Source organism: Ahaetulla prasina, chromosome 1 (genome assembly GCF_028640845.1).
Source record: "Ahaetulla prasina isolate Xishuangbanna chromosome 1, ASM2864084v1, whole genome shotgun sequence".
Classification (NCBI taxonomy): domain Eukaryota; kingdom Metazoa; phylum Chordata; class Lepidosauria; order Squamata; family Colubridae; genus Ahaetulla; species Ahaetulla prasina.
In genome coordinates this window covers 48,861,555-48,889,451 of record NC_080539.1, presented here as the reverse complement: position 1 = coordinate 48,889,451, position 27,897 = coordinate 48,861,555, and the positions used below count along the sequence as shown (strand labels likewise).

General features: G+C 43.1%; 2 protein-coding genes across 4 annotated transcripts in view; both read right to left on the bottom strand.

Moving 5' to 3' along the window:
- The window catches only part of SRF (serum response factor), a 90,996-nt gene that overhangs the window by 43,879 nt on the left and 19,220 nt on the right, over positions 1–27,897 (bottom strand). For all 3 annotated transcript variants that reach the window (XM_058165167.1, XM_058165168.1, XM_058165169.1), the window contains exon 2: positions 17,538–17,804. In XM_058165167.1, the coding sequence (XP_058021150.1) occupies positions 17,538–17,804 (267 nt within the window). The remainder of the gene's footprint in view (positions 1–17,537; positions 17,805–27,897) is intronic.
- Positions 329–11,821, bottom strand: LOC131189195 (uncharacterized). The gene is made up of 2 exons (XM_058165170.1): positions 11,185–11,821; positions 329–10,912 (listed from the first exon to the last, which is right to left on the bottom strand). Exons 1-2 carry the CDS (start codon positions 11,819–11,821, stop codon positions 10,428–10,430), a joined length of 1,122 nt encoding a protein of 373 aa, XP_058021153.1. The 3' UTR covers positions 329–10,427.

The window sequence follows — 27,897 nt, the reverse complement described above, 5'->3', positions numbered from 1 at the left end:
CAATAATCCAACTGAGACGTGACCAGAGCATGAGTGACTGTGCATAAGGCATCCCGGTCAAGGAAGGGACGCAACTGGCGGACCAAGCAAACTTGGTAAAAGGCCCTCCTGGAGACGGCCGCCAGATGTTCATCAAAGGACAGCCATCCATCCAGGAGGACGCCCAAGTTGCGAACCACCTCCTTTGGGGCCACTAACTCGCCCCACACAGTCAGCTGCGGGTGCAGCTGACTGTACTGGGGTGCCGGCATCCACAGCCACTCCGTCTTGGAGGGATTGAGCCTGAGTCTGTTTCTCCCCATCCAGACCCGTACGGCTTCCAGGAACCGGGACAGCACTTCGATAGCTTCATTGGGGTGGTCCGGGGTGGAAAAGTACAGCTGAGTGTCGTCAGCGTACAGATGCTTCTAGACTCCATCCTTTCCCAGTAGTCCAGCAATTTTTAAGAAAAATCAATTTTCCAGCTGGATGACTATCTTTCAGCCCAACCCACCTTACAGGGTTGATGTTGTGGGGGAAATAGGAGGATGAAGGACTATTAGGTATCTTCGCTATCTTGAGTTACTTATAAAGTAACAAAGCCAGGATAAAAAAAAATCTAATAGATAGCTTGCATGATAAGAAGTTAGCAGATGAAAGCAAATGTCTTAAAGATCAAAGATAGCAATACTCACTAAGAAGGGACACAGAATTATAATGTTGCCTAATTATTGATTTTGATTCCAGGATCTGTGGTTGTATGCATTGGTCACTATGCAGATAAAAATACAGGAGATATGAAACAGCCCGGTTTGCATCAACAGAAGGAGTTCCTAGATTGTTCTGATCTCTACAACCAGTGAATGCCTGGCAGTCAGCTTTTTCTAGGTTGATCTGCTGTTCTCTTTGCATCTTCCCTGCCAGTAAGGTAATCCTTTTCATTTGGGTCCAATTGTATCGGACCTCTTTCCTTTGCACATTTATTAAGTCTTGGTGGTAAGCAGAACAAGATATACACATTTTCCCCTCCTTGATTCCAGAAAGGTCTTGCATCAGAGTCTCTTAAGCAGAACCAAACACCTGGCTGGATGGAGTGCACTGGGTTAATTGAGGGGTACAGGCTGGACTGTGAATTTCTGGCAAGAATACATTTTTTAAAAAAAAAACCTGAAGATTGTGATTTCCCAGCAGAGAGGTACAAGCTTCAAGGTACATAGCATCTAGTGGCAAGACCCTACCAAATAAAGAGATCCATTATTTGGCTTGATGGCTACATGAATATGAGAGCATATGGCAGGTACTCTACCCAATTTAATCCCATTTCAGTATAGAATTTGGCCAATTGAGTCGTTATAGTCAGCTGGTCTCTCTATCAATTCATTAGAAATTGGGTAATCAGGAGCGTGGAGCTTCTTCTTGGTTCCCAAAGCCTTGGATATGTTTTTTTTTTAAGTGGCCAGCAAACTGTAGACCACCATCTCTCTTATTATGAAAGAGCAGTCATGTTGTGGAATGATCTCTTTTGTAAGTACTTTACTACTGCTACAGTGTTGGCCATAGAAGTAGGAAAGGCTTGAAAAGGTGCCCCATTACAATCAGTAGGTGGCAATATAAGAAGGCATATCCATGAAATGAAGTTGCAAAGACTGGAATGGTCCATGCATCCAAGGGGAAGTGCTGGTGACAGCAGTTAAGAGGGTGTAGGCTGAGTTCTGCACATACCCCACAGCTGTCGACCACTTGCTATGCAACTTGTTTGAGACACACCAATATGTCAAAATTTGCAGTGTAATCTAAAGAAGTAGAGGGGGAGGGGGCATGAGCAATCCATTAAATGCCATTAGAAGGGGGGGGCAAGTGTTTCCAAGCAGCCTCTTCAGGAAACAGAAGGCATTGTTCCAGAAAAAGGACAGACTGGAGAAGAAAAGGCCAAAACTTCAACAGCAGAAGGACTGAGAGGGGAAACAAAAAACCAGAAATAGCAGATATTTGGCCACAGCCTAATCCAAATAGTTACCTTATGCTAAAGATGGGTGTCCTTGTCATCCCAGCAAGAGGAAACAGAAATTACAGTAGGGAAGCCACAGCTGTATTAACAAAGAGGTATCTAGAAAGGGGAAAGCCCTTAATTACCAAAATCTGACCAAATATCAAAAGCATACTGGAGTTAGTGCAGATGGCCATTGGCCACTGAGAAACTTGCTGCTAGGGTGTAAATACAAGTTAGAGCAACAAACTCTGTAATCTTATCAGATATAATTGTGGCCAGAGCATGAGCCTCTATCACAAAAGCTTGATGATAACAGAGTAGTCAGAGCACCATCAACCATCCTCTTAAAAAAGATGACTCATAGCTCCCAGGTGAGGTGATGTCATGGGTCTTCAATGAGGTCAAGACCAGAAGTAGAAACAGTGCTTGCTACTGCCCCACAATCAGGAAGGGGGGAGCAGTATTTAAAGTCTGATAGAGCTTGAGAGTCATATTAGCAGCAAAAGTTTCTCATACTAAGTAAAAACTGAATGGAGATATAGTGGGTATTTTGAGAAAGCAGCAAATTTTCTATTGCTTGTGGAACTAGCAAGGTCATGGAATGGTTCAAAAGAATATCTTGAGCACACCCCAGCTGAAGGGCAGCAACTGCTGTCAATTGCAAACACTATGGGCATCCAGCTGCTATCCGATCAGGTTTCAAAGAATAGTAAGCCACAGGCCATTGCCCAGGACCCATAAGCTGAATTAGTACTCCTGAGGCAATGCCCTGCTAAGCATGAAATAGCGTAAAAGGATTTACAATAACTATGGAATGTATATGCTGGTGCAGTTGACAGAGTTTGCTTCAAGGTAATGAAAGAAGAATTCTCTTCCTCAAACCAAGAAACAAGATTGGGAATCGTAGTCCAATTTGAACCAAGAGTGGAGACACAGTGGAAAAGTTAGGGATCCATGTAACCTCGGCACATTCCATACCACTCACCTGCAATACTAATGTGCAACCTAAAGAACGGCTTGTCCTAACCATGATTTGCAATTTCCTATTAGTTTCCCCATTGACTTTGCTTGTTGAAAGCTGGCAGGAAGTTGCACAATCACCCACAATCCTCATTTAATGATGACAACAGAGATTTACAAATGCATTGTATCAGGTCTGCCATCGTAAATGCATCAGCTTGCTTCGCTTAGCTGGCATCCTGCCATAAAATGCGGGAGGGAGGGATGACAGGATAACAGGAATCAGAGGTGCCAATCCAGAAGAGACCAGCACATCCAAGGACATGAGCGTGAGAACAGAATGCAAAAGTACCACCAAAGAGGCACCAAATCTAAAGTGGTTACCAAAACACCAGATTCAAATGTCACTGGACACCTATGAACTCATCACGTGGGGGAGGGCCCGGGAAATGGGGAAAAGGCAGGTTTTGAGCAGGAATATTCAGATCCAGCTTTGCTTATACCATAATCACTTGGCTTTTGTAAAAGTATACCTTTTGCTACATATGGAGTTGAGGACCTTTCTTTCCTAAATACCCAAGCTGAGACAAGCCTGACACATAGCTTAGCAGCAGAAATCCAATCCTAGTTACTGTTGTAAAGTAAGGACCATCTAAAGAGGCAAACAATTTGGACAGCAAATCCTAATCCAAAAGATCGGGGACCGCTGCTATAGACTGTATGTATCTGAGCATTATGAATAGCTTTTTGCAATGATGAATTAATACAAAAGCAGACTTCAAAAGCTGCTTAAATCATCATTCCAATGGGGACTCCTAAAAAGGGCTCACCCATTGAGGCACTGTATAAGGAAAGACTCAAGGCCTAACTGGAGCTCATCAGAATTCAACAGCTTCACCAGTGTTTCTTAACTTGGGCACTGCCAAGGCACATGTATTAGATGAGAGCTATGACAGTGTACACATGCTAAGTGCATATGAATAATGACAGAGTGGAAAGATGTAGCACCTTTCAAACATTGCCCTGGCACAGACAACATTCACTTCAATGCAACTTTTGTGGACAGCCAGATACATTCCTAGGTCAATTCCTAGGTCATGCAGTTTTACCGGAAACCATTCTGACTGGCTTCAGTCTCCCAAGCTTTTAAACTAAGGGTCCACTTCTCATGTAATGCTCCCTATTAGCCTATTTAATTCTAGAGCTTAAAATTGTTGAAGGGGACATGGTGGCTCAGGGACTAAGACATTGAGCTTGTCGATCGAAAGGTCGGCAGCTCAGCGGTTCGAATCCCTAGTGCTGCCGTGTAATGGGGTGAGCTCCCATTACTTATCCCAGCAGTACTGCAAGTACTGCAATACTAGCAGTTTCGAAAGCACGTAAAAATGCAAGTAGAAAAAATAGGGACCACCTTGGTGGGAAGGTAAGAGCATTCCGTGCGCCTTTGGCGTTGAGTCATGCCGGCCACATGACCACGGAGACGTCTTCGGACAGCGCTGGCTCTTCGGCTTTGAAACCGAGATGAGCACCGCCCCCTAGAGTTGGCAACGACTAGCACGTATGTGCGAGGAGAACCTTTACCTTTACCTAAAATTGTTGAACTTTTCAAGACTTGAAAGACAGAGCAATGTCTTTGAGTAATAAAAAGAGTGTTTTTTGTGTTTTTTCCCCTTTGTTGTATTGTTGATATTTTTCTTTGTTCTTTTGTTACAAATGATCAACTTACGTTAATGTAAACAAGAGGAAAATAAATGAACGTTCCAGTTTAACTGTTCTCTCTTTCCTTAGAAAGCTGCACACTGTAGGCCACGTCAACAAAAAGGCTGCATTTCAATCATGAAACGTTTATTATGTTATTCTGCTGTTCACTTCAGGGGACACTATAGTTTAGGAACAAGACTGATAAATTAAAATATATCCCACAGCATGGAGGCAAAGATGACAGGGTACTTTCTGGCTAACTGGTATTAGGAAAAGCTTGACAGAATTGCTGTTTCACTTGGAGATGAGACTGTTAAAAAGATGTATCATTTATTTGAAGGATAGGTCACATACAATGAAATCGTTGCTTCAAAGGAAAGGTTTAGATAACAGCAAATTACAAGAAAAAGAATTCAGGAAAACATTAGAAAGCAATTAAGAGAATTAATTGTTTAAGAAGGGAACAGTCTGTTTTAGAAAGTGGAATAGTTGTAATCATAATCATTAAGGGTTTTAAAGCAAAGTCTGGATAGCTATATTAGGAATGTTGTAACACTAGATATGTTGCAGTGCAAGAGACTAGATTAGATGACCTTTGTGTTGCCTTCTAATGATATGCTTAAATGTTTAGGTCCCTCACTGATCATAAACTTACCCTGAGAACTGATTTTGGTATGTGGATAGTGACTAGCAATTTCTCCGCTTTACTGTTAGGAGTGAATGAGAAGGATTAGTTGATTACCATACCATTTTATTTTAGATATGCTTGTTTCAGCTATTTTGAATTTGCTCTAAGTGAAAATAATTTTATTGGATATTTATAAGTGTCGCCCAGAAAACCCCACAAAAGTAAACAGTCCTAACTACCATCAGTACAAGGATCTTTTCTCTCTATAAAAAAAAAAACGGTGGCCAATGATAATTTCCTAGCATATCCGTATGTATATTTTTCCCCTCACTCCAAAACAACCCAATGATCAGTATACAAAGTTTCCACACTCTCAAAACAGTTTTACTGTTGCAAACAGCTCCTACATTGGCACAGTTGCTAAGAATAGGATGCACCAGCATGATAATATGAAGATGAAGGAGGGAACAAATATAGAAATATATTTTTCTCTCAACAGGAACGCTAAAGCTAGTAGCATCTCACATAAGTAATTAGGACTTGGGAGGGAAAAGAGTCATCTCAACCCCTGCTGATAGAGTTAGAAACAGGAGCTGAGGTTTCTAAATGTGGGGGTTTAATCTGTGTTTTCTATTAGAAATACACTAGGCCTGCCCTCCGACAAATCTAGCAAGAGACAATTCCAGTATTTTTACTTCTGGCATTATCACGACTCAGGCAATTCCAAAATAAACAGTCTAAGCTGGCCAAGGTTATTAGAAATCTAAAGAGTCTCATTCTGCTATGCAATAAATTCTCTCTATTATGGAAAAATGTTTTTAAAGAGTGAGGCGCTACGTTTTAGTCAAAGAGAAAACCCACCTTCAGAATTTCAATAAGCAGTGAGTCTATTTTCTCCCTATGATCAATTGCATCCAAATTCTATTAAGGCGTAACATTCCCCTCTCGGTCCAGTAATATTTACCACTTTTTCTATTCACAAAGTAATTATCTAAAATTCAAAAATATTCAAATGTAGTTCAACATATCTGAGAATTGGCAAATTATATATAATATGAATATAAAGAATTAGTTTCTTGCATGTATATACACGCATGAAATTAATTCTTTGAATACATAGGCAGCCAAAACAGCACAGTTTTGTTAAGTATCCACAGTTTTAACTTTATTGGAATGCAGGTTGCTCATTAATAAACTAAATTTCCTTTTCCTCATTATTCCTACATGCAAGGGTGGGATTCTACCAGTTCGGATGTGCCTAGTGAACCGGTTGTTAAACCGGTAGGATCCCACCCCTGTCGAGGACTGCTTGTAAATCCTAGCGGTGTATCATTTAGTTATGAAATGTGACCAAGAAATAGAAAAAAGGAAGATGTGAGGAAAATGGAAGAAATGTAGTGTCTTTCTGTACTTCACCTGTTCCTCTCTTTCTCTAAAGAGGCACTGTGGGGAAATTGCTTTCTCCAGGATCAGAGAAAGTTTTCTTCATCTCATCATCTCTTTGCAGATGAGGTACATATCCACCAAGCCACTTTTACCTCAAGCAAGCTATAATAGAAGAGCACTGAGCCTTGGGACAAAGGGATTCCTGATTTTAAAAACGTAAAAAAAAATGTCAGTGATGAAGCTGTATTCAGAAGCTCAAGCTCAATAATGTTTAATGAAACCTGAAGAAACTTTCATCATATTACTTCGGCCACTGTATCTCACTTCATTGGTCTTCTATAAAGCAAAAACTAGGAAAACTGAGAAAATGGGGCGTTGGACTTACCTGACACACCCTTTCTCACGACGGTGAAAACGGCAGTCAGGATGATGGGGTTGACCTGTCCGTCAAGATTGAAGGACCGAGTCTGCAACTGTTTAAGCCCCACCTCTTCCTCCTGGGCTCCAGTTTTTGCGAAGGGACTATTGCAGACTGGCGTGTCTTTCTGAAATTAAAAACAGTGATTTCCCTCCCACTCCTCCTCAGCTGGTGGCTGGCCCATGTAGGGAGGGGCTTACTGCCATTTTCACCGTCATGAGAAAGGGCATGTCTGGTAAGTCCAACGCCCCATTCTCCACCCTGGTGAGAAACGGCAGTCAGGATGATGGGACATACCAAAGCTCGTTGTCCGTTTGGGTGGGTAGATGTCGGCAATGGTTGATTTGATCCACCTACCGATAGTAGGACCTGAGACCTTAAGTCCCAATGATGCAGGAAGGAAGGGGACAAAGAGCGCTTCCGTCTTCCTAAAAGTTGAAGTGCGTTGTAGATAAATCTTTATAGCACGGCGGACATCCAAGGTGTGCCATAGAACTTCTAGATGGTGAGATGGATTGGGACAAAAGTTAGGAAGAACAAGTTCTTGTGAGCGGTGGAAAAGGGAATTAATTTTGGGCATGAAGGTGGGATCCAGACGTAAGACAACCCGGTCAGGATGGAAAATGCAAAGGTCTTTGTGGATAGAAAGTGCAGCTAGCTCTGAAATACGACGAGCTGACGTGATGGCTATCAGGAAGCAAACTTTCAGAGTTAGGTTCAAATGGCTGCTTTGTCAAGGCAGAGAGGACCTTATTGAGATCCCAAAATGGGTATCTGTGAACCATGGGTGGGCGAAGATTAGAGGCTCCTCGAAGAAATCTGCGAATGATTGGATGAATAGCCAAAGAATCAGATGTGGTACAGGTGAGTACTGAAGATATTGCTGCCACCTGTTGTCGAAGGGTGTTGGACGATAAACCAGAATCTAAACCTTCCTGCAAGAGCTGATATGAGGAACCTCTGCTTGCGTTGGTGAAACCTTTTTTTCGACACCACCTAACGAAACTTCACCAAGTCATCTGCTAAATTCTGAGTGTGGAAGAACGACGAGAGGCTTGAATGGTAGGAATAGCCTCAGAAGGAATGTGGAATCGAACTAATATGTCCCACTCAGCCTCCAAACGGTTAATTGAAACCATTGAGGCTCCGGGTGTGACAGAGTCCCTTGTAGCAGTTGTATCTTGTCATCTGGAATCCTCCAGTGTCTGGTGATCAATAGAGCTAACAGATCTGCAAACCATGGTCTCTGTGGCCAGTGTGGAGCCACCAGGATCAACTCTGCCTTCTCTTCCAATAGTTTGCGGATTACCCTGTGAATTAGCGGAATAGGAGGGAACGCATAAAGGAGGCCCAGCGGCCAAGGGCAGCGAAGAGCATTCACCCCCTCGGCTCTGGGGGAATGAAATCTGGTGAAATACCATGGAAGCTGGTGATTGTTCTCTGAAGTGAACAGATCTACTTCTGGAGTACCGAATCGTTGAACTATTTCCATGAAGAGATCGGGAGGAAGACTCCATTCTGTGTGGTCTATCCTCTGTCTACTTAGGGCATCTGCATGAATGTTGGCCTCTCCTGACATGTGATCCGCTCAAATGGAAAGGAGGTGACGTTCTGCCCATAGACCTAGTTTGAAGGTCTCTCTCATGAGTGATTTTGAGTGAGTCCCTCCCCACTTGTTGATGTGGACCTTCGCTGATACATTGTCTGTGAGGATCAAAATATCTTGTCCTGCTACCTGTTTGCTGAAGTGCAACAGGGCTAGGAAAATGGCCCTTAATTCTAGTAGATTGATAGGGAGGGACTGTTCGTGAAGGGACCATGTACCCTGAGCTATGTGATGTCCAAGATGTGCTCCCCATCCTGTGAGACTTGCATCGGTGGTGAGAGTGAATCTGACTGATTCTCTGAACCTGATCCCTCTGGAATTGGTCTCTGTAGTCCACCATTGAAGCGATATGCGTACCGATTGAGGGAGATGAACCAGTGCCAGAGAATTGGCCAGTTGTCGTTTTTGGTACGGAACAAGCATCCACTGCAGCTCCCTGCTGTGGAGACGAGACCAGGGAACAATACCAAAGGTAGAAAGCATCTTGCCCAATAATTGTAAAAGGGATTTAAGAGATACTGAACTAGCTCAAATGGTTTGTTCTGCTAGCTGTTTCAGACTATCCTGACATTCTTGGGAAAGATATACGATGGATAGAGTCATGTCAATTTCCGCCCCCAAATGCAGAAGTCTTGTGGAGGGCGAAAGGTGACTTTTCTCCCAATTTATGGAGAACCCGTGAAGTTGGAGAATTTGTATGGTGTAAGACAGGTCAGAACGAGCTGTCGGAGCCAAATTAGAAAGTATAAGGATGTCATTGAGGTAGAATTGAATTCGAGTAGGTCTGGAGCGTATGTAGCCAATTAAAGCTCCTAGCACCTTGGAGAACACTCTGGGTGCCGAAGACAACCCAAAGGGCAAGGCAGAATATTGGTAATGATCACCCTTGTAGAAGAACCTAAGGAATTTCCTATGTTCCTGAGCTATGGGAATGTGGAGGTAAGCCTCCGTGAGGTCAATGGAAGATAGGAAATCACCCGGTCTAATGGAATCCAAAATGGATTGAAGAGACTGCATTTTAAATTTATGATACGAAACATAACGATTTAGTGATTTGAGATCAAGGATTGCTCTCCAGCCCCCCCGAGGATTTGCGTACCACAAAGAGACGTGAATAGAAACCTTGACCCCGTTGGGGGGAAGGAAACTTCTGAATGGCATTTATTTGTAAAAGATGAGTGATGGCTTCTTCTGTAATCATCCTGTCAGCCCTGTTGCGGGAAACTGGACATGGTATGAAAATCCTCGGAGGGGGGGAGAGGAATTCTAGGAAAAGTCCAAACTGAATTGTGTGTCTAACCCAAGCATCCGAAATTGAAAGATCCCATTGATCGGCAAAATGGGTAAGCCTGCCGCCAATGGGAAGGGCAGAGAGGGAATTATCTATTTCTGCAAAATCCCCTACCCCTGCCCCCCCTGAAAGACTTCTTGGAAGGGTATTTGGGATTGGATCTGACCTGGCCTTCCTGGGCAAAATTTCCTCTGGAGTGAAAAGGTCTTTGAGGTCTGGGCTGGTAGAATGATAAGTCTGACTGATGAAAGGACTGCTGGCGAGTATATGATGAAGGTCGAGTCTCTGTGCGTCGTGAAAGAGAGGGGAGGATCTTCCACTTATTCAATGAGAATTGGATCTAATGAAGCACCAAACAATTTATTACCTGAGAAAGGAGAAGAAGCTAGTCTCCATTTATTTCTATTATCTGCTTGCCAATTCCTGAGCCACAATAATCTGCGGGAAGTGGTGATGGACTCCACTGCCTTAGACGCAAATCTGGTCGCATTGAGTGTGGCATCTGCGGAATATTCCAGTGCGGCTAGTCTTATTGAGGTCCTGGTGAGATCGAATATCAGCAGAAGGGGTTCTCGCTTGTAATTGTTTGAGCCAGATGATGGTGGCTCTGTTGAAAAAGGAGGCAGAAGCAGCTGCTTTGACTGACCAGGCCACCGCTTGATGACCTTTCACTAACACTTTCTCAGCCCGTTTGACTTCAGGACGGAGGGATTCCTCAGGAGGCCCCGTGAAATGAGTGGACGACGCTAGAGCTACTACAGGAGCGTCTACTGTGGGAACCTGTAAAAGGCTGGACATCTCTGGTGCCATATGGTAGAGACGTTTATCAATGGTATTAGGAAATGGACCAGATCCTGGAACCACCCATTGGCGTTGCACCACTTCAGTGAAAAGTTTAGGTGCTGGGACCATATCATTAGAAGTGGAAGGTTCCGATGGTGAACCTGAGGGACCTTATTTATTTATTTATTTATTTTATTTTATTAAATTTTTATACCACCCTTCTCCCGAAGGACTCAGGGCGGTGTACAGCCGGAATAAAATACAGAATATATACAATTAAAAGAAATTAAAATAAACTATTACTAAACGGCCGGTAATTTAAAAGATTTAAAAATTTAAAATATTACTAAAACCCCAATTTAAAATCAACTATTTATGCCAGTCCTGCTTGAATGAATAAATATGTTTTTAGCTCACGACGAAAGGTCCGAAGATCAGGCACCTTCCCCTGTTGGAAAACGGTTCTTGGAAGAGGAAACATCTCCTAAGCCAGTAGAAACCTGTGCCTTATAAAGGAGAGATTTGAAAAGTTGAGGCTTAAACAGACCTACAAAAGGAGGCTGGTCGATATCCAGGCCCTCATCCTCTGAAAGGGCATCAACTGGAGGGATTCCTTCTTCAAATATGGAATCATGTTCTGATTGGTCTGGGGAATGCTGGCCACCTTGTTCAGAGACAGACAAGTCTGGCCTGTGAAAACTGTGGTGTGTCTGAACACCAGCAGAGGAAGTAGCAGACAGTTGAGGAAGGCATTGAACTGGACTAGATTTGATGGCTTCTGCAATAAGAACTCCAAACGTTGGTGGCAATTGCAGGTTGGAAAAATCTCCTGGAATAGGAGGAATAGGCTGGGAATCTGGGTTAGTGCTAGTGCTAAGACCTGGAACAGGAGTAGAAACTGCAAGTTGAGAAACAGGTTGCTGAGCCAAATCTTGAAAAAGAATTGCTGGATCAATGTGAGGAGCTGATGTTGATTGATTTGGAGACCAATTAGAAGGGTTATCCGAAATAGATGATTGTGATCTAGAGGGAAACACTTCCTGGGTTCTATGGATGGAGGAAGTAGGACTGCCAGGCATTGTCTGGGCTAGCTGCTGTGCTTTAGAGGCCACCTTCTCCAGAGCTTTGTGCCTCCTGGATTCATGCCTGGTAGGGGCCTGAGAAGGAGGTTTGGATACTTTGCCCTTTTTTCGGGATGGTGCCTGATGACCCTTCTAGTGGGTCCTCAAGATGGTGGCATTTGGAAGTAGCTTCTTAGGTTGGGACTGAGCCTGATCCGCCATATGGGAGAGAATTATTCCACTAGGGAGAAGAAAGTCACTTTCATTGGTGGATAGAAGTAATATATGGCTTAAAGCCAGCAAACAATAGGCTTGTCCTTTACTAGAGTATATCTGCCAGACTTGAAAGTTAAATGAGAAGCACAAGATCCCAGAGAAAGGGGGAGGAGATCCCAAAATGGCGTCTGCGCTTTTCGCACCTAAATTAACTGCTCCAAGTGCCCCAACGGTCTACAGATTCCAATTACTGATAAGCGGCCTTGCCCCCCGCACCAACAGCGACTTACGGGCTTCACAGCAGAGAGATCTGTGCAAAAACAAGCCGCGCGGAACAAAGCAGCGCCAGTAATGAGATCGGGAAGATAAGCGCCGCTCAGCTGAGCTGGAGAAGGCGCGCGCTTCCGATCTCTGTAAAAGCTGCTGCCTAGGAGGACTGAAGCTCCAGCAGCTAAAATAACCCGGTAACAATGAAATCCACCGGGAAACCAACTCTCTCCAAGGAGAAGTATAGCTGGAACAGATCTGCCAGCCTGTAGATCGATGCCTGTTCACGGCCTTCAGCGGATTAGACTAAAAGCCTGCTCACACTGGAAACGAAACTGAAAGATACCTTGTATTGAAGAATGGAAACAAAGAAACGCTGAGAGTCAGAAAGACACGTTCGTCCAGCTTGGGACCGAGTCAAAAACTGGAGCCCAGGAGGAAGAGGCGGGGCTTAAACAGTTGCAGACTCGGTCCTTCAAGCTTGACGGACAGGTCAACCCCATCATCCTGACTGACGTTTCTCACCGGAGTGGAGAAAGTGTGATGTGACTATAAGTCAAAATACTCCTAGTTTTCCTTGCTCATCTTTTAACTTTCTGGGTTTTAAAGACTGATAAAAGAAATCAATGCTGCTGAATAACCACTCCCATCTTCACTAGCATGACCAGCAATGAGGGACAATAAATTTGTATCTTAACAATATGAAAAAAACCCTATTATCTACCCTAATCTAAAACAAGTGTGTTTACCATGACAGAAAGAATATGCCATCACATTCTTATCCCCCAATCCAATCAATCTGCAAGTTAGTTTTCACGTTTCGCATTCATTTTCTACTTTCTCTCTTTAGTTTTGATACTGTAGCAGGCACTGCCTGTTGTCAAATTTCAGGCTTTTGTTGCTTTGCTGTTTTGTGTGCCAGAATACACCTAGTTGAAAAGTGTTTATTATTTATTTATTTATTTATTTATTCGTACTTTTATACCGCCCTATCTCCCTAAGGACTCAGGGCGGTGTACAGCCATATAAAAACACATAAATATACGAAGTAAAACATTCATCTAAAAAACTTATTATAAAGGCCAAATATTTAAAATAAACATATAAATAATAAAACCCAATTTAAAACCAAATCTAAAATTTAGTCATTTAAAAAATTTAAAACCCTAGTCCAGTCCTGCGCAAATGAATAGATGTGTCTTAAGCTCGCGGCGGAAGGTCTGAAGGTCAGGAAGCTGACGAAGTCCTGGGGGAAGCTTGTTCCAGAGGATGGGAGCCCCCACAGAAAAGGCCCTTCCCCTGGGCGTCGCCAGTCGGCACTGCCTGGCCGACGGCACCCTGAGGAGTCCCTCCCTGTGAGAGCGCACGGGTCGGCGGGAGGCATTCGGTGGCAGCAGACGGTCCCATAAGTAACCCGGCCCTATGCCATGGAGCACTTTGAAGATCATTACCAGAACCTTGAAGTGCACCCGGAAAACCACAGGCAGCCTGTGCAGTCTGCGCAGGAGAGGTGTTACGTGGGAGCCACGAGGGGCTCCCTCTATCACCCGCGCAGCTGCATTCTGAACTACCTGGAGTCTCCGGGTGCTCCTCAAGGGGAGCCCCATGTAGAGAGCATTGCAGTAGTCCAGCCGAGATGTCAAGAGAGCATGAGTGACCGTGCACAAGGCATCCCGGTCTAGAAAGGGGCGCAACTGGCGAACCAGGCGAACCTGGTGAAAGGCTCTCCTGGAGACGGCCGTTAAATGGTCTTCAAAAGACAACCGTCCATCTAGGAGAACGCCCAAATTGCGCACCCTCTCCATTGGGGCCAATGACTCGCCCCCAACAGTCAGCTGAGGCTGCAGCTGACTGTACCGGGATGCCGGCATCCACAGCCACTCCGTCTTGGAGGGATTGAGCTTGAGCCTGTTTCTCCCCATCCAGACCCGTACGGCCTCCAGACACTGGGACAACACCTCGATAGCTTCATTGGGGTGGTCCGGTGTGGAAAAGTACAGCTGAGTGTCGTCAGCGTACAGCTGGTACCTCACACCAAAACCACTGATGATCTCACCCAGCGGCTTCATATAGATGTTGAAGAAGAGGGGCGAGAGAATCGACCCCTGAGGCACCCCACAAGTGAGGCGTCTCGGGGCCGACCTCTGCCCCCCTGTTTCCATGGCAAGTGGCACACTCTTGGCCAACTGTTTGATTTTGGAGAGAGAGGCCAGGCCCATAATGATGTAAGCTAAGATAAAATCCCACCGCCTGTTCTTAGAAGGAACATTCAGGTTTAAGCTGTTACATCTGTATATCTAATAGCCCACTATCCCCAAAGAGAGTTTATGCATCAACCAGGCATATTGCAAGTAAGACACATCATCCTTTTAGAAATTTACTCTGTTAATCCAGATTGCTCCTTCCTCAGAAGGCATGGTCTGTTTGGTTTTTCAAATTGAATCTTCAACCCCATCTTCATTCCCAAATCATGGCTGTTGATGATCAAAAGGGATGGAGCCTATGAATCAGAGGTGGGTTTCAGCAGGTTCTGACCAGTTCTGGAGAACCAGTAGTGAAAATTTTGAGTAGTTCGGAGAACCAGTAAATACCACCTCTGACTGGCCCCGCCCCTATCTATTCTCTGCCTCCTGAGTCCCAGCTGATCAGGAAGAAATGGGGATTTTGCAGTAACTTTTCCCCGGATTGGGGACGGAATGGAGATTTTACAGTACCCTTCCCCTGCCACGCCCACCAAGCCACGCCCACCAAGCCATGCCACACCCACCAAGCCACACCCACAGAATCTTTAGTAAAAAAATTTGAAATCCACCACTGCTATGAATAATACCTGCAAGTTGTTTCTTCTCAGAAGCCTCCCCCAATATTGAGCCTCCTGTTGGGACTATAAAATCTATAATCATTGTTTAGTAGAACTAAAATCTGACCACAACTCATCTCTCATGTTCATAGTAGAGTACCAACTGGGGGAAAAAAACATTAAATGGAAGTCTAAGGTTATAAGTTCTAACTTATAAGAACCTAAGAACACTGTTTAGAAAGTATCATAGACCAGGAGGAAAATGGAATTTTTGGACCTATCATATCTTCCCTAAAGCTGCGTGGATCTGAAACAGAGCCTGAAGGAGTTCAAGCTGTGGTATTACAGTATGGAGATAGGAGAGAAAAAATCTTAAATACGCAAATTTGGCAACATATCAAAGTATTTAGATAGGTAGGCAGGAAAGCAGACAGACAGGCAGATAGGTAGGTATCCATTTTCTAAAATGCTGGTTTGGCCTTTGAACAAAGATAGAGAGTATTGGGATATTGGGGAAGGAGACTGTTCTTTTCTTGCACTGTACCTGAAAACCTCTCCAATAAAGGTAAAGGTAAGGCAAGAAGCAGAGATTCTCAGCTAGGCTGTAACATGCTACCTACTTTAATGTTGTGCTTCAAGGACAAACAGAAGAATTATGTTGCTGCTAACCCACCCACCCCCTGCAAATAATGCACCAATGGTAAAATCAGTGCTAGAAAAATAATCTACAGTGATTAGTCATACCTGTATTCTCCATACTTAAAAACAGTGTGTAGGACATTATATGATGTCCAGTTGGAGACGCCTGAAATGAAGTTTATGTTTACTCAACGGGGGGAGAGGGGGGTCTCCCCTGAACAGTCGCAAGAGACAACATAAGTAGGGCTGGTTTCTAGAGTCTTTATGCAACTGACGACTGTCTCAAGCCAAGGCAGACAACTGTGTGGGATCTGAAAAAGCTATTACAGGAGTTTCATTTCCTATCTCCTGCCTACATGCTTGCCGAGAATAAGAAAAGATTTTCAGGTCTGAAGAGAAGGATGTTGGCTTGCGGGTAAAGCATTCTGAAGTTCCTGGGTTCAGTCTCTGGCATCTCCTGCTAGCGGTCAGGTAAAGGCCATGAGAAAGAGCTGTGCTGGCCACAGCAATAAAGCCTGGGGAAGAGGGTGAAATTCTGAAGCAACAGCAAAGAACATAGAATTCATCATGTGGGATCTGGCTCCTTTAGCCTGCAAAGTGAGATAACATGACTGTTGGCATTAGCAGGCTTGGATCATCTTTGGAAATAGCAAACAACTTTGTGACACAGATTTACAGAGATAATTTAAGCGGTATGAAGACACCTAATGTTTTAAGGCTGGTACTGGAGAAAAGCACGTGTAACTTTTCTCCATCTTGGGAGATAATAAAACAACTGCTCTCTCCTGCCAAGAGAGGCAGGTATTCTTTCCCTCACACACCACATTAACATATACACGATGTCCCCTGGGTACCCCACTTCTCTAGTAATGCTCCAGCTGCTGTAGAGAAAGTAAAGAGTTAAGCCAGCAGAGTATTTGGCTGGACACTCAGGGAGAAAGAAGGAATAGTCTGTTCAGCCAAGTGTTTCAATTCCCCCTGTCCTCCCTGCCCCCTTCCAAAACAGCACCAAGCAAGAGACAGCTGCAGCTTATAAGGAATGTGAGGGGCCCAGCCAGGGACTCCAGGGAAGGAAACCAGGCCTTATATGGACATGGAGGCAGAATCCAATTTTTATCAATGAGCGGGAGCACAGAGACGCCCAGGCAGAGATAACCAAAAACAGAGCTGCTCCAGGAGGTCCTAGCAGGAAAGCAAAGAGCACCTGCCACATTCTGCCCAGCTCAGCCCAGCCCAGCCCAGCCCAGCCCAGCCCAGCCCAGTCACCCAACGCCTGCTGCCATTAGAGGAAGGCAAGACATGGGCTGTTCCCATCCCATTTCGGCAGATATCCAGCCCATCTACTCGGGTCCCAGGGAAGGTGGTGGGGGGAAGGGAGGGCAGCCTCCCAGGAGAAGTAATACTAGATAAGTCTGAGCAATCAAAGCACTCTCAGTCAGCTTCAGCCTTTCTCCCTGCCAAACTTTACTGAAGCTGGGTAACATGTGCACAGAGAGGACTGCTGGGGATGGGGGGCGCTGCTTCTCCCCAAATCAATGCCCAACAGCAGAATCCAGGTCCTGACAGCTCCTAATCTACTGCATCCCGAAGAGCACCTCATTTTTTTCTTCTTCTAAAGTTAACCTTGCAAAGCTAAGTTATGGGAATTAACTCTTACACTGCTAGACTTCATTGGTGCAATGAAGGAAACAGTCTGGTCCTTGCAGTTAAGCTGGTAACACGCAGGTCTACTGCAATGAAGCACATGCAGAGAGCAACAATGCTCTTTCTCTCTCCAAAGACTTGACAAGATAACGTAGAAATTGGGGATACCTTTGTTTCTCCGCTGCTGTCCGACTCAGACACCTGATACGTAAGGTCCGTTTCCTCAAAGCCCGTAGCACTCATGCGCTGATCGCTGGTTGGGTCCGACCGAGGAGGGGAGTCAGGAGAATTCAAGCATGTCTGGATCAGCGCCTTGCCCGTCTCGCTGGTGATCATTGGCTGCAGTTTCCGTGTGGCAAAAGTGTAGACGTGGCCTGTCTCACTGGCCACAAGTAGCAACACTTGAGTGCCCGTAAGGGTGGAAAGTTCATAGGCCTGGAGTAAGAAAAAAAGAAAGTTGGTGAAGGAAAGGAACAGTCAGGAACAGATTCTGAAAAATGGCACTAGTAAGAACAGGAAGTACAACTTGATTCATCTCACAACAGGACATGAGATACCCTTTGAGCTGATTATGGATTAAAACGGTAAAGGTTCACCTCACACATATGTGCTAGTCGGTCCCAACTCTAGGGGGGCGGTGTTCATCTCCATTTCAAAGCCGAAGAGCCGCGCTGTCTGAAGACGTCTCCATGGTCATGTGACCGGCATGACTAAATGCCAAAGGCACACGGAACGCTGTTACCTTCCCACCAAAGGTGGTCCCTATTTTTCTACTTGCATTTTTTATGTGCTTTTTAACTGCTGTGTTGGCAGAAGCTGGGACAAGTAACGGGAGCTCATCCCGTTACGCGGCACTAGGGAATTGAACCGCCGAACTGCTAACCTTTCGATCGACAAGCTCAGCGTCTTAGCCGCTGAGCCACCACGTCCCCTTGATTATGGATTACATAAGCCATAATGAGGTTTGGCATTTAAGAAGCCACAGTTAAAACAAACCATGGTTAACATCATGTATATTCCCAGCCAACATGGACTTCTCTGAGGTTTCAATTCTTAAAAAAATAATACTAAATGACTAAGTCAGGATTTACTGCTAGTGTTCGGATGATTCTGGATAAATTATTGCTTTCCTGCTGTGCTAGGTGTAGCAGTAGCTGACCTTGAATGGATGTCAGAATCCTAAGTAGAGTCAAGCCTAGTTACCATGTGGATGAAAGACCATGAGGAAAATGCAGGGCTAAAGACTAGGCTGGTAAACAATAGCAATAACCTGGAAAATAACTACAAACCAGTCCTGTTTTACTGCCAAGAAAATTATATGGAAATCTCCATGTAGCTACTTAACAGCTGACCTTGACTCCAAGGAGGTTTATGTTCATTTAAAACAGCAAGCTCTTTGAAATGCAAGAGATACATGAAATACTGAAAAATTATAGACATTATGGTTCAGGAAGCAGACAACTGCATTATTCTGCAATTATGAGCAGAAAGTCACAGTAGCATCACAAGCATAGTTCCTTCCACTTGCAATCTGAAAATGCCATTTCAACAGCCCCACGCATGTGCCCCTCCCCTGCACATGTGCGTGTGGCCACCCTGCACGCCCCCCACACATGTGCAGCAGAGACCCGAAGACCAGCTGGCCGGCGGGAAGTGCATGCATGGCGGAGCTGAACTGGGGCGACGTCTCGCATGCCATCAGAGAGGGCACTATAGGTTCACCGTCATGGGTATAGTTCATATGGTGTGTTAATTTTGCTTTGTTCTTCATTTATTACAGATATCATAATGCATGATATGCTTAGCCTGCAATGTGGCCTTTCTAGCCTGAAGCCTCCAGATCAGTGGTGGATTTCAAATTTTTTTACTGCCAGTTCTGTAGGCATGGCTTGGTGGGCGTGGCTGGGGAAGGATACTGTAAAATCCCCATTTCCTCCCAATCAGCTGGGACTTGGGGTGGGGCCAGTCAGAATTTTTACTACTGGTTCTCCGAACTTCTCAAAATTTCTGCTACCAGTCCTCCAGAACTGGTCAGAACCTGCTGAAATCCACCTCTGCTCCAGATCACATAACCACTGAAGTCAACTACAAGTCTCAAAAGCTTGTGCATTAAATAACCACAATATTTCTTACTGGTAAAAAAGGTAAAATAGCCACAGTTATATTTTAGAAAACTACCTAGTAGAATGCACTACAGATAAAACTTTATGTAAAGTTAAATGTAATCTAAAGTCTATCATTTTGAGGTTTTTTACAAAGTATTGATCCAGAGTGTTGAAACCAGATTTGGTGGCTGAGAAGAAAATACTAATTAGTAACTGCATAGAAATAAAAACAGGTGGCCAGCATACCAAACCACAAATCTGCCTTTGACCATAATTTCATTTCCCAACCTGATTCCTTCCAGTTGTTCTTTTTCCCAACAAAACTTTCCCCTGTGCTTTCTATTAACAAGCTATGACTATAATACAAATCCAATACAATTGCATAACCTGGGAAAGTTATGCTTGATTATAGCAAACTTTGCTCAACTTTTTAATTCCAGGATGAACACTCAGGATAGAGATGCATTCCAGAAAATGGGAAAGTAAAAAAAGAAAATATTAAAAATAAAGTGTATGCCATATTGAAGACAAGAGCAGCAAACAGGCAATCTGACAAAAAAAAGTTACTTCAAGTAGGATGACTGAGGACATAAAATAAAAATGAAAAAGGTTCTAAGCTAAAACATGCAAGTTAAATGGGTAGCCTCCAAGTCCAAAACATTTCATTTTGGTAACACATGGGTAAATAATTCCCTCTTTCCAATTCTTCACATATTGTGCAACATATCAACCACCTGGCAATATTGTGCTCTCTCTTTATCTACCGTGTTCTCTACGCCCTTATCCCTCAGGCTCTACTAACCCGTTTTGCCAATTTCTTCAAGTCTTGTTCTTCTCCAAATAGTTGTTCAAAACACAAAGTTAATTGGATGTCATGCTCGTAATCTGTGCATTGGTTTCATATGAGGCAAGAATACATGATGAGGCACCTATGGTATTATACCTGATGCTCAAAAGTCAAATTCCGGTGGTGAGAAAAGGCATATTCCTTTTCTCACCACCGGAATTAGATAGGGTCTTCTTTTCTTTTGACCCACCCCCCGAATAAGGGCTTGGCCTTATTATTGGGGGGTCTTATTATTTTGGGGATGAAGGAGGTGGGACTAATCGCTGCCATCGCCCCCCTCCCTGTTCTTCATGCTGTCCAAGCAGCCCAACATGTCCCACCACACCCCAATGGCAACAGCTGCTTCCCTTCCCCACCGTCACTTTATCGAGAGGGGTGGTAGGTGGGGCAGGGGAGAGGCGAGACGTGTGGAGCGAGATGTGGCTCCCCTTGCCGTCTCTTCTCCACCACCACCCCACCGGGCGTGGCAGGGCTCCTGCTCCTTGCTTAGCTACCCGCCTCCTTTAGGGATGCAATTTGGGGGTGGCAGGTGGGGTGGGCGAGAAGCAGGACGCAGGTCTTACCTTTCAAGCTCCATTGCTTTCCTTGCCATTGTGTCCAGGTAAACACACTGTAAAAGAAAACCTTCTTGCAAGTTCAATCAAACTTCTCAAACTCGCGAGAAAGTTTTATTTTAAGCGTGTTTCCCTGGATACAATGGCGAGGAAAGCAACAGAGCTTGAAAAGTAAGACCTGCGTCCTGCTTCTCCCCCGCTCCACCTGCCACCCCTCTCGATAAAGAGACGGCGGGGAAGGGAAGCAGCCAGGTTGCTGTTGCCATTGGGGTGGGGTGGGACATGTTGGGCCACTTGGCCAGCACAAAGAGGGAGGGGAGGGCATGTCCCCCCCTTCTCCCCCATCAGCTTCGCCTCCTCATATTATATTGTTTGCGCAGCAAGCAACCAGAGGAAATGGCTTATTGATGGGGGTGGCTTATTTTGCGGGGGGTGGCTTATATTATCGCATGAGCTTAAAAGCCCGATTGGGCTTATTTTCGGGGAAACATGGTAGTATTTGGCTGCCCCTTGGATGGGACGGTTCATTCAGGGATACATAGTGTTTTTTTGTAATCAGAACTGAGGAGATTTTGCATGGTCAATTGGATGCCAGGAGGTCCAGCATTTAAGGCCCACCTCAACATAGCACAGTGCTAAAATTAATTCCATGACATAAACTACCGTATTTGCTTTCTGGACAGAAAAAAACTTGTCTTTGCTTTACATTATGCTTTTACTTCTTTGAATCTCGACCGGGAATATAATTCTGTTTTAGCATTCAAAGATAAATGCATCTACAGCTTTAGCATTTTGGACAGTTAACAAACTTGCTGTGATCTTGTAGGCCAAAAAAGGTGGGAAAATAGGCATGAGAGTTTCCAGTGAATTGATGATATACAACACAGATGTTATCATATATAGTAGGTCCATCCAGCACATCATTGCTATTCAGACCAACCACCACAATCTAGGAATTCCAGGATACAGCCTTTTGGAATAGAGGATGGATCTTCTATATGCAATCAATGTGCTCTGCTACTGAACTGTACTTCCCTTTTTCCTTGGGTAGAAAGAAGACAGAAGACAGACTGAAGAATTATCAACTGAGTGTTAGTGTTTAATGGACACTTCATTGTCAACCAGCTGGCCTGTATTTCCCAGGAGTGATTAGAGGATTAGGCACATCCTGAGGGAAGCAGAATATTGCCAGGAGTCACTGCTCTTAGGCTAGATGAAGGGATTTGGAATATGAGGTGGGTGGCCATGAATGTTTATTCATCAGGCTATGTTTGCAAAAGTGCCTTGGACATGGCAGCTGATGTAAGACACAAGTCAGAATGGGAGGGGGGAGCTTGGCAGTAGTACCTGTGAAAAAGATCTGGGTGTCCTTGTCATCCCAAGAAACATGAACTAGAACTGTAATGTGCCTGCTAAAAAGACAAATGCTGTCCTGGAATCACTTAAGAAGAATCCCAAAATCCAGATCAAAGGAAATATTTTTTTTCTTTTCTAATTTGTAAAGGCCAGACCCTATTTGACTACAACATCTTGATCTGGGCAACACTGTTCAAAAAAGACCACGGCAGGTATGAACAAGCTGAAAGAAGGATTACCAAGACAGTGAAATATTTGGAAATAAAACTCTGTCAAGAACAGTTAAAGGGTAGGAATATGTTTAGCCGACAGAAAAGACAATTAAGGGGAGATATGACCAGAAACTTCAATATTATGAAAGGCTGAAAAGTGAGTGGATTTACATGTATTGTTCCAGAGGGCAAGACAAAAACCAAAGGATTAAAACTACAAGGAAGTTCAAGGTAGACATCAGAAAAATATTTGGACTTTACAAGTCATCAGCCAGTGGAACAAGCTGCCACATGACATGGAGAGTTCATCGTATTTGAGGTCTTCAGAAACTGACTATGTCCATCTGTCAAATATGCTGTAGCACAATGTTTCTTAAAGTGTGATCTGAGGAACCCTGAAGGTCTTCCAAGACCCTCTAAGGCAGTGATGGCTAACCTTTTACATCACTGTGTGCCGGCCTGCGTGCTGGAAATGGCATGCGAAACCATCCCACAAGGAATGTGCGGCCCTGCTGGCCTTTGCATGCACAGGAGTGCCGATACCCAGAAGAGCGGCGGTCTGTCACGCATGCGCAAGCCGGTACCCAAACTTCCAGTTTCCGGCACAGACGTGTGCGTGACATAAACCCAGAAGTTTGGGTGTTGGCCTGCACATGTGCGATGGAATGCTGCTCTTCTGGGTTTTGCCGCTCCTGTACGTGCAACCGCCAGTTGACCGGCATGCGTGTGTGCACAGGAACGTGAAAGAGGAGACAGCGAGGCCACACATTCCTCGCGGGACGATTCTGCGTGCCACTTCCAGCATGTGTTCCATAGGTTCATCAACACGGCTCCAAGGGCTTTGTGAAATCAAAATTATTTGCCAGATATTGAAGATACTAGCAGAAATTTAAAACAATGTCACTCTTCTCATTATTATTTTTTATTTGTTAAAATAAATAAAATAAGTAAAATAAATAAAATAAAATAAATAAATAAAACAAAATAAATAAGGGACACGGTGGCTCAGTGGCTAAGACACTGAGCTTGTCGATCAAAAGGTCAGCAGTTCAGCGGTTCGAATCCCTAATGCCATGTAATGGGGTGAACTCCCGTTACTTGTCCCAGCTTCTGCCAACCTCGCAATTCAAAAGCACGTAAAAAATGCAAGTAGAAAAATAGGGACCACCTTTTGTGGGAAGGTAACAGCGAAGGGAACCTTTACCTTTTTATTTGTTAAAAATATAATATCTGGAATACTTCTTATGAAAAATATTTTACACAAGTTAATATCTAATGAGTTTAATATTATTTTTACATGATTTGATAAATATTCTACATATGTTCAGTTTTCATTTTTAATGTGACAAATATTAATAAATATAAGCCAAATCAAAACTCTTTTGGGGTGCTCCATAATTTTTTAAAAGAGGGAAGGGGTATTGAGAGCCAAAAATTTAAGAAACACAGCTGTATTGAATCCTAGACTTAACATGGGTTGGACTACAACTAGGGTCCCCAAACTCCGGGCCACAGCCCTCTACTGAGCTGTGGCACGTTCAGGATCGGTCCATGGAAGCAGTGGGTGAGCAGTGTGTAGCTTCACTTGCACGTGCAACAGGTGGGCAAGTGTCCATGTGCAGCTCCACTTGTGTGAATGGCAGGTGTGTGTGTCCACTGCTTGCCCAAATGGAGCTGTGCCCATTCGCTTGCCCACTGATCTGCAAAGCCAATGGTTGAAGGAAAGGCTGGAGACCACAGGGATAGATAACATTATAGTACCTTTAAATTTGATTATTATGGGCGTCTCTGGGGATTTTTCCTTCGTTTCTGATGGAGACTTATTGTAATGTCCTTTTTCCTTTCTCTCTCTCTCTTTTTTTTTTTTGTTTGTTTAGGTTGATATTTGTTGTTGCAAGCTATCCATAGTCCTTCAGAACTGCAATGGATTTTAACTATCATCAGATAAATCAAACTACTAAGAAATAAAGTAAGGCAATTACGAACAAAACCGGAACAATTTAAATAGTGTGTGAATATTTACTAACATAAAACACAGAAACTACAAAGAACAAAGAGATGGCTGTAGGTTTTGTATAGCATAAAATTTCAAAGCTAAGCTCTTATTCTGATTAGTAGTTATGATGGATGATTCCCATCCTGGGAACACTGAGCTAACTCATGCTGAACAAACCCTGGTGTAGTTCCTTTCCAATCTGGACAAAATATGCAATCTGTTGGATTTAGTGCAAAATCAATGTAAATGTCTGAGGAAACAACTGAGCAGTTAGAAACCATACTGGATTTTAATTATAAAGAGCTGGCCCTGCAGAATTGCCTAAAAGGCCACAAAGAACAGTACTTTATTTCCAAAATAATAGCATCCAGATATAAGCAAACATACAACCAAGGTAAAAAGATCATTGGAAAGACTTTCAAAAGCTATATAAACCATTTCCTCCCTCTGTGCTGAAAATCTGCTGGATAAGATCAGTTTATAGGCAACTATCGAGACCATCTAAAACTATCTAAGAAAAAAGAATTTGTCACCTTTTGGGATAGTTTATTCCAATCTCAAACAAAATGTACTATTTAAGAACAATCAAGAAATTCTTCTGAAAGTTCAGTAGAAATCTCTTCTTTAGTTGTTTGAATCAAGTCCTACCATTCGTTTAGCCAAACAAAATAGATTTCCTTCATCATCTATTTGACAATCCTTCAAATATTTGAAGTCAGCAACCCTACCATGCCTTCCTTGCATCTTCTCCAATCTAAACATACTCCAACTTTGTCAATTCTCATGACAAATGTTAGAGGAACAAAGAGAGTGCAATGCATGGTGAATATTAAACCAATGACTAGTATTATCAACACTGATGGCAACAGCGCATAGGGCTTTCTCAAATGTACCCAGAGAAGCAGAGATTGCAAAGAGGGATTTTCCTGGTGATAACCATGAGCTTTTCCACTTAGCTACAATGCCTTCCCTATTTTCCTGAAGTGCACCAGATGCAACAAACAAGATATAAATATAGTAAAAATAAATAAATATAAGCTGTTGCACAATGCTCTTGTCTCATAAGCTTCAGGTTGTTTATTGGCCCATTCACTACTTCTCTAAGACAATAATGTACAAACCAAAGCAATATGGAGTTTTTCTATTAGGCTCATAAAACAAACAAAATGTTAAAAAATTATGATATTCATTTACAGTAGTTACTTATCAGGCACATCTAAATTATAGTATATTAAAGTAAACAAAATATCTTGACAATCCCCAAGGCATGTCCCAACTTTTGACCACCCCTAAAGTTTGGAAATTGAAAGGTGAAAATTTGACACGCCCTACGATGTGCTCCAAGAAATAGGATATACCAAAGCATGAAGACTAGTAATTCCGATTCCACTTTCAAACCCAAGATTTGTATTCCAAAACAGGAGATTGTGCTAAGATGACATACTGAGATGCTTTCCAAACAATGTACCTTCTTCCATTAAATAATTATAAGACAGAACACAAGGTACAAATGTGATGCAGAAATACAATGCTTGAAACTTAGGTTGAAATCTAAGGATGTAAAATGAAGGGGAAAAAACAATATACAATACAAATTTCACTTAAAGAAAGATGAGCAGGCAGGAAATGAATCTTCAGATCCCAATCTCCAATCAGATATGCCTTATCTTTGCTCCTTCCCTGTATCTAGCTGATTCCCTTTAAATTAAAAAAAAAAACTTTACTGATCCAAGTTGCCTGACATAAAAGAATGCAAATACACAGGAATAAATACAAAGCTAAGATAAGATAGCAGCTGTGATCCAAAAGTAACATAGCGGGAATTAAATCCTGTTACTCTAAAAATCCATAATAGTATATTAAAGAATTGCTCAGAACCACCAGAATGTGGTCCTGGAGCCCAAAATAGAAGGGAGAAATTGACAGAATTTAGGGAAAGGGGTATCCTGCTCAAGTAGCACTACTCTACCCAGAGTCAGTCACTTTCAGATGATGCCAAAAACATTATCAACATTGAGGGAGATACTATTATTCACTATACATATGTTTCTACGTTAAATGAGTTTGAGCAAAAACATAATTGCATATGCACACAAAAGCACTAGTCTCCCTGGTCTTTTCCCGATACTCCCACTACTTTGAAATATAAACTGTGATTTTGACACACCTATGAAAGTAACTTGTGAATGTTCCATCAGAAAGATCCCAAAATGAACCATTCTATCTTCAGAAGAGCTGTTTTCTGAAAACTTCTAAAGTGGTCTTACCCTAGAATAAGTTATTTCAAATATTCGAGAAGTGATCCAAAATAATCCAACTGTTTGTAGAATACTTCCAATGTGCATTTTGGGCTTAGATCATTTTCCTAACACTCGGGAGTGGCCTGCTCAGGGTCAAAAGATAGAGTCTGATAGTTTTAGAAATTTCTAAAGTTCTAAAAAATAGATGCACATCAACAAATTGAAAGGGAGGGAGGGAGGGGAGTTATTTGTAAAAATAATGGCAGGAAATAAATAAACAAAACAAAACAAAACTTGCTGATCAGAATGTGACAGGTTATTCCAACAAGACTTGTTCTTTATATATTTTCATGCAAAATTTTGCCATTTGTGACCATACTTTCATACATGAGTAAAGGTGGTTCAGACTTATTACATATGTATACACCTGTTCAGCCACAACCTCTTTCAATAAGTATATTTATTTTAAAGGAGAAGAGGAGACAATACTAGCTCTCATTCAGATTATCTATTGAATTATATTCAGATTTTGTCAGGCCCAAACCAAGAATAATATGTAGCAATTTTTCCAAGTAGAGTTCTGTATTGTTTCATATCTATAGGCATAATCTTATTTATTTATTTATTTATTTATTTATTTATTTATTTATTTATTTATTTATTTTATTATTCGTATTTGTATACCGCCCTATCTCCCGAAGGACTCAGGGCAGTTCACAGGCAAATAAAAAACACACATATACAAATTAAGAAAACCATTAAGAAACTTATTCAAAAAGCCAAATTATTAAAAATAGTATAAATATTAAAACCAATTAAAACCCCTATAAAATTTAAAAACTAGTCCAGTCCTGCGCAGATAAATAGGTGTGTTTTAAGCTCGCAACGGAAGGTTCGGAGGTCTGGAAGTTGACGGAGTCCTGGGGGGAGTTCGTTCCAGAGGGTGGGAGCCCCCACAGAGAAGGCCCTTCCCCTGGGCGTCGCCAGACGACACTGCCTAGCTGACGGCACCCTGAGGAGTCCCTCTCTGTGAGAGCGCACGGGCCGGTGAGAGGTATTCGGTAACAGTAGACGGTCTCGTAAGTAACCCGGCCCTATGCCATGGAGCGCTTTAAAGGTGGTTACCAAAACCTTGAAGCGCACCTGGAAGGCCACAGGTAGCCAGTGCAGTCTGCGCAGGATAGGTATCATATGGGAGCCACGAGGGGCTCCCTCTAT

Bases quoted from the DNA above. Each gene is read 5' to 3' on its own strand.
- LOC131189195 (XM_058165170.1), bottom strand. From the start codon at position 11,821: ATGCCTGGCAGTCCTACTTCCTCCATCCATAGAACCCAGGAAGTGTTT. The intron at 10,913-11,184 runs GTGCCTGATCTT...TAAATAAATAAG, and splicing joins CCGTTTTCCAACAGGGGAAG to GTCCCTCAGGTTCACCATCG.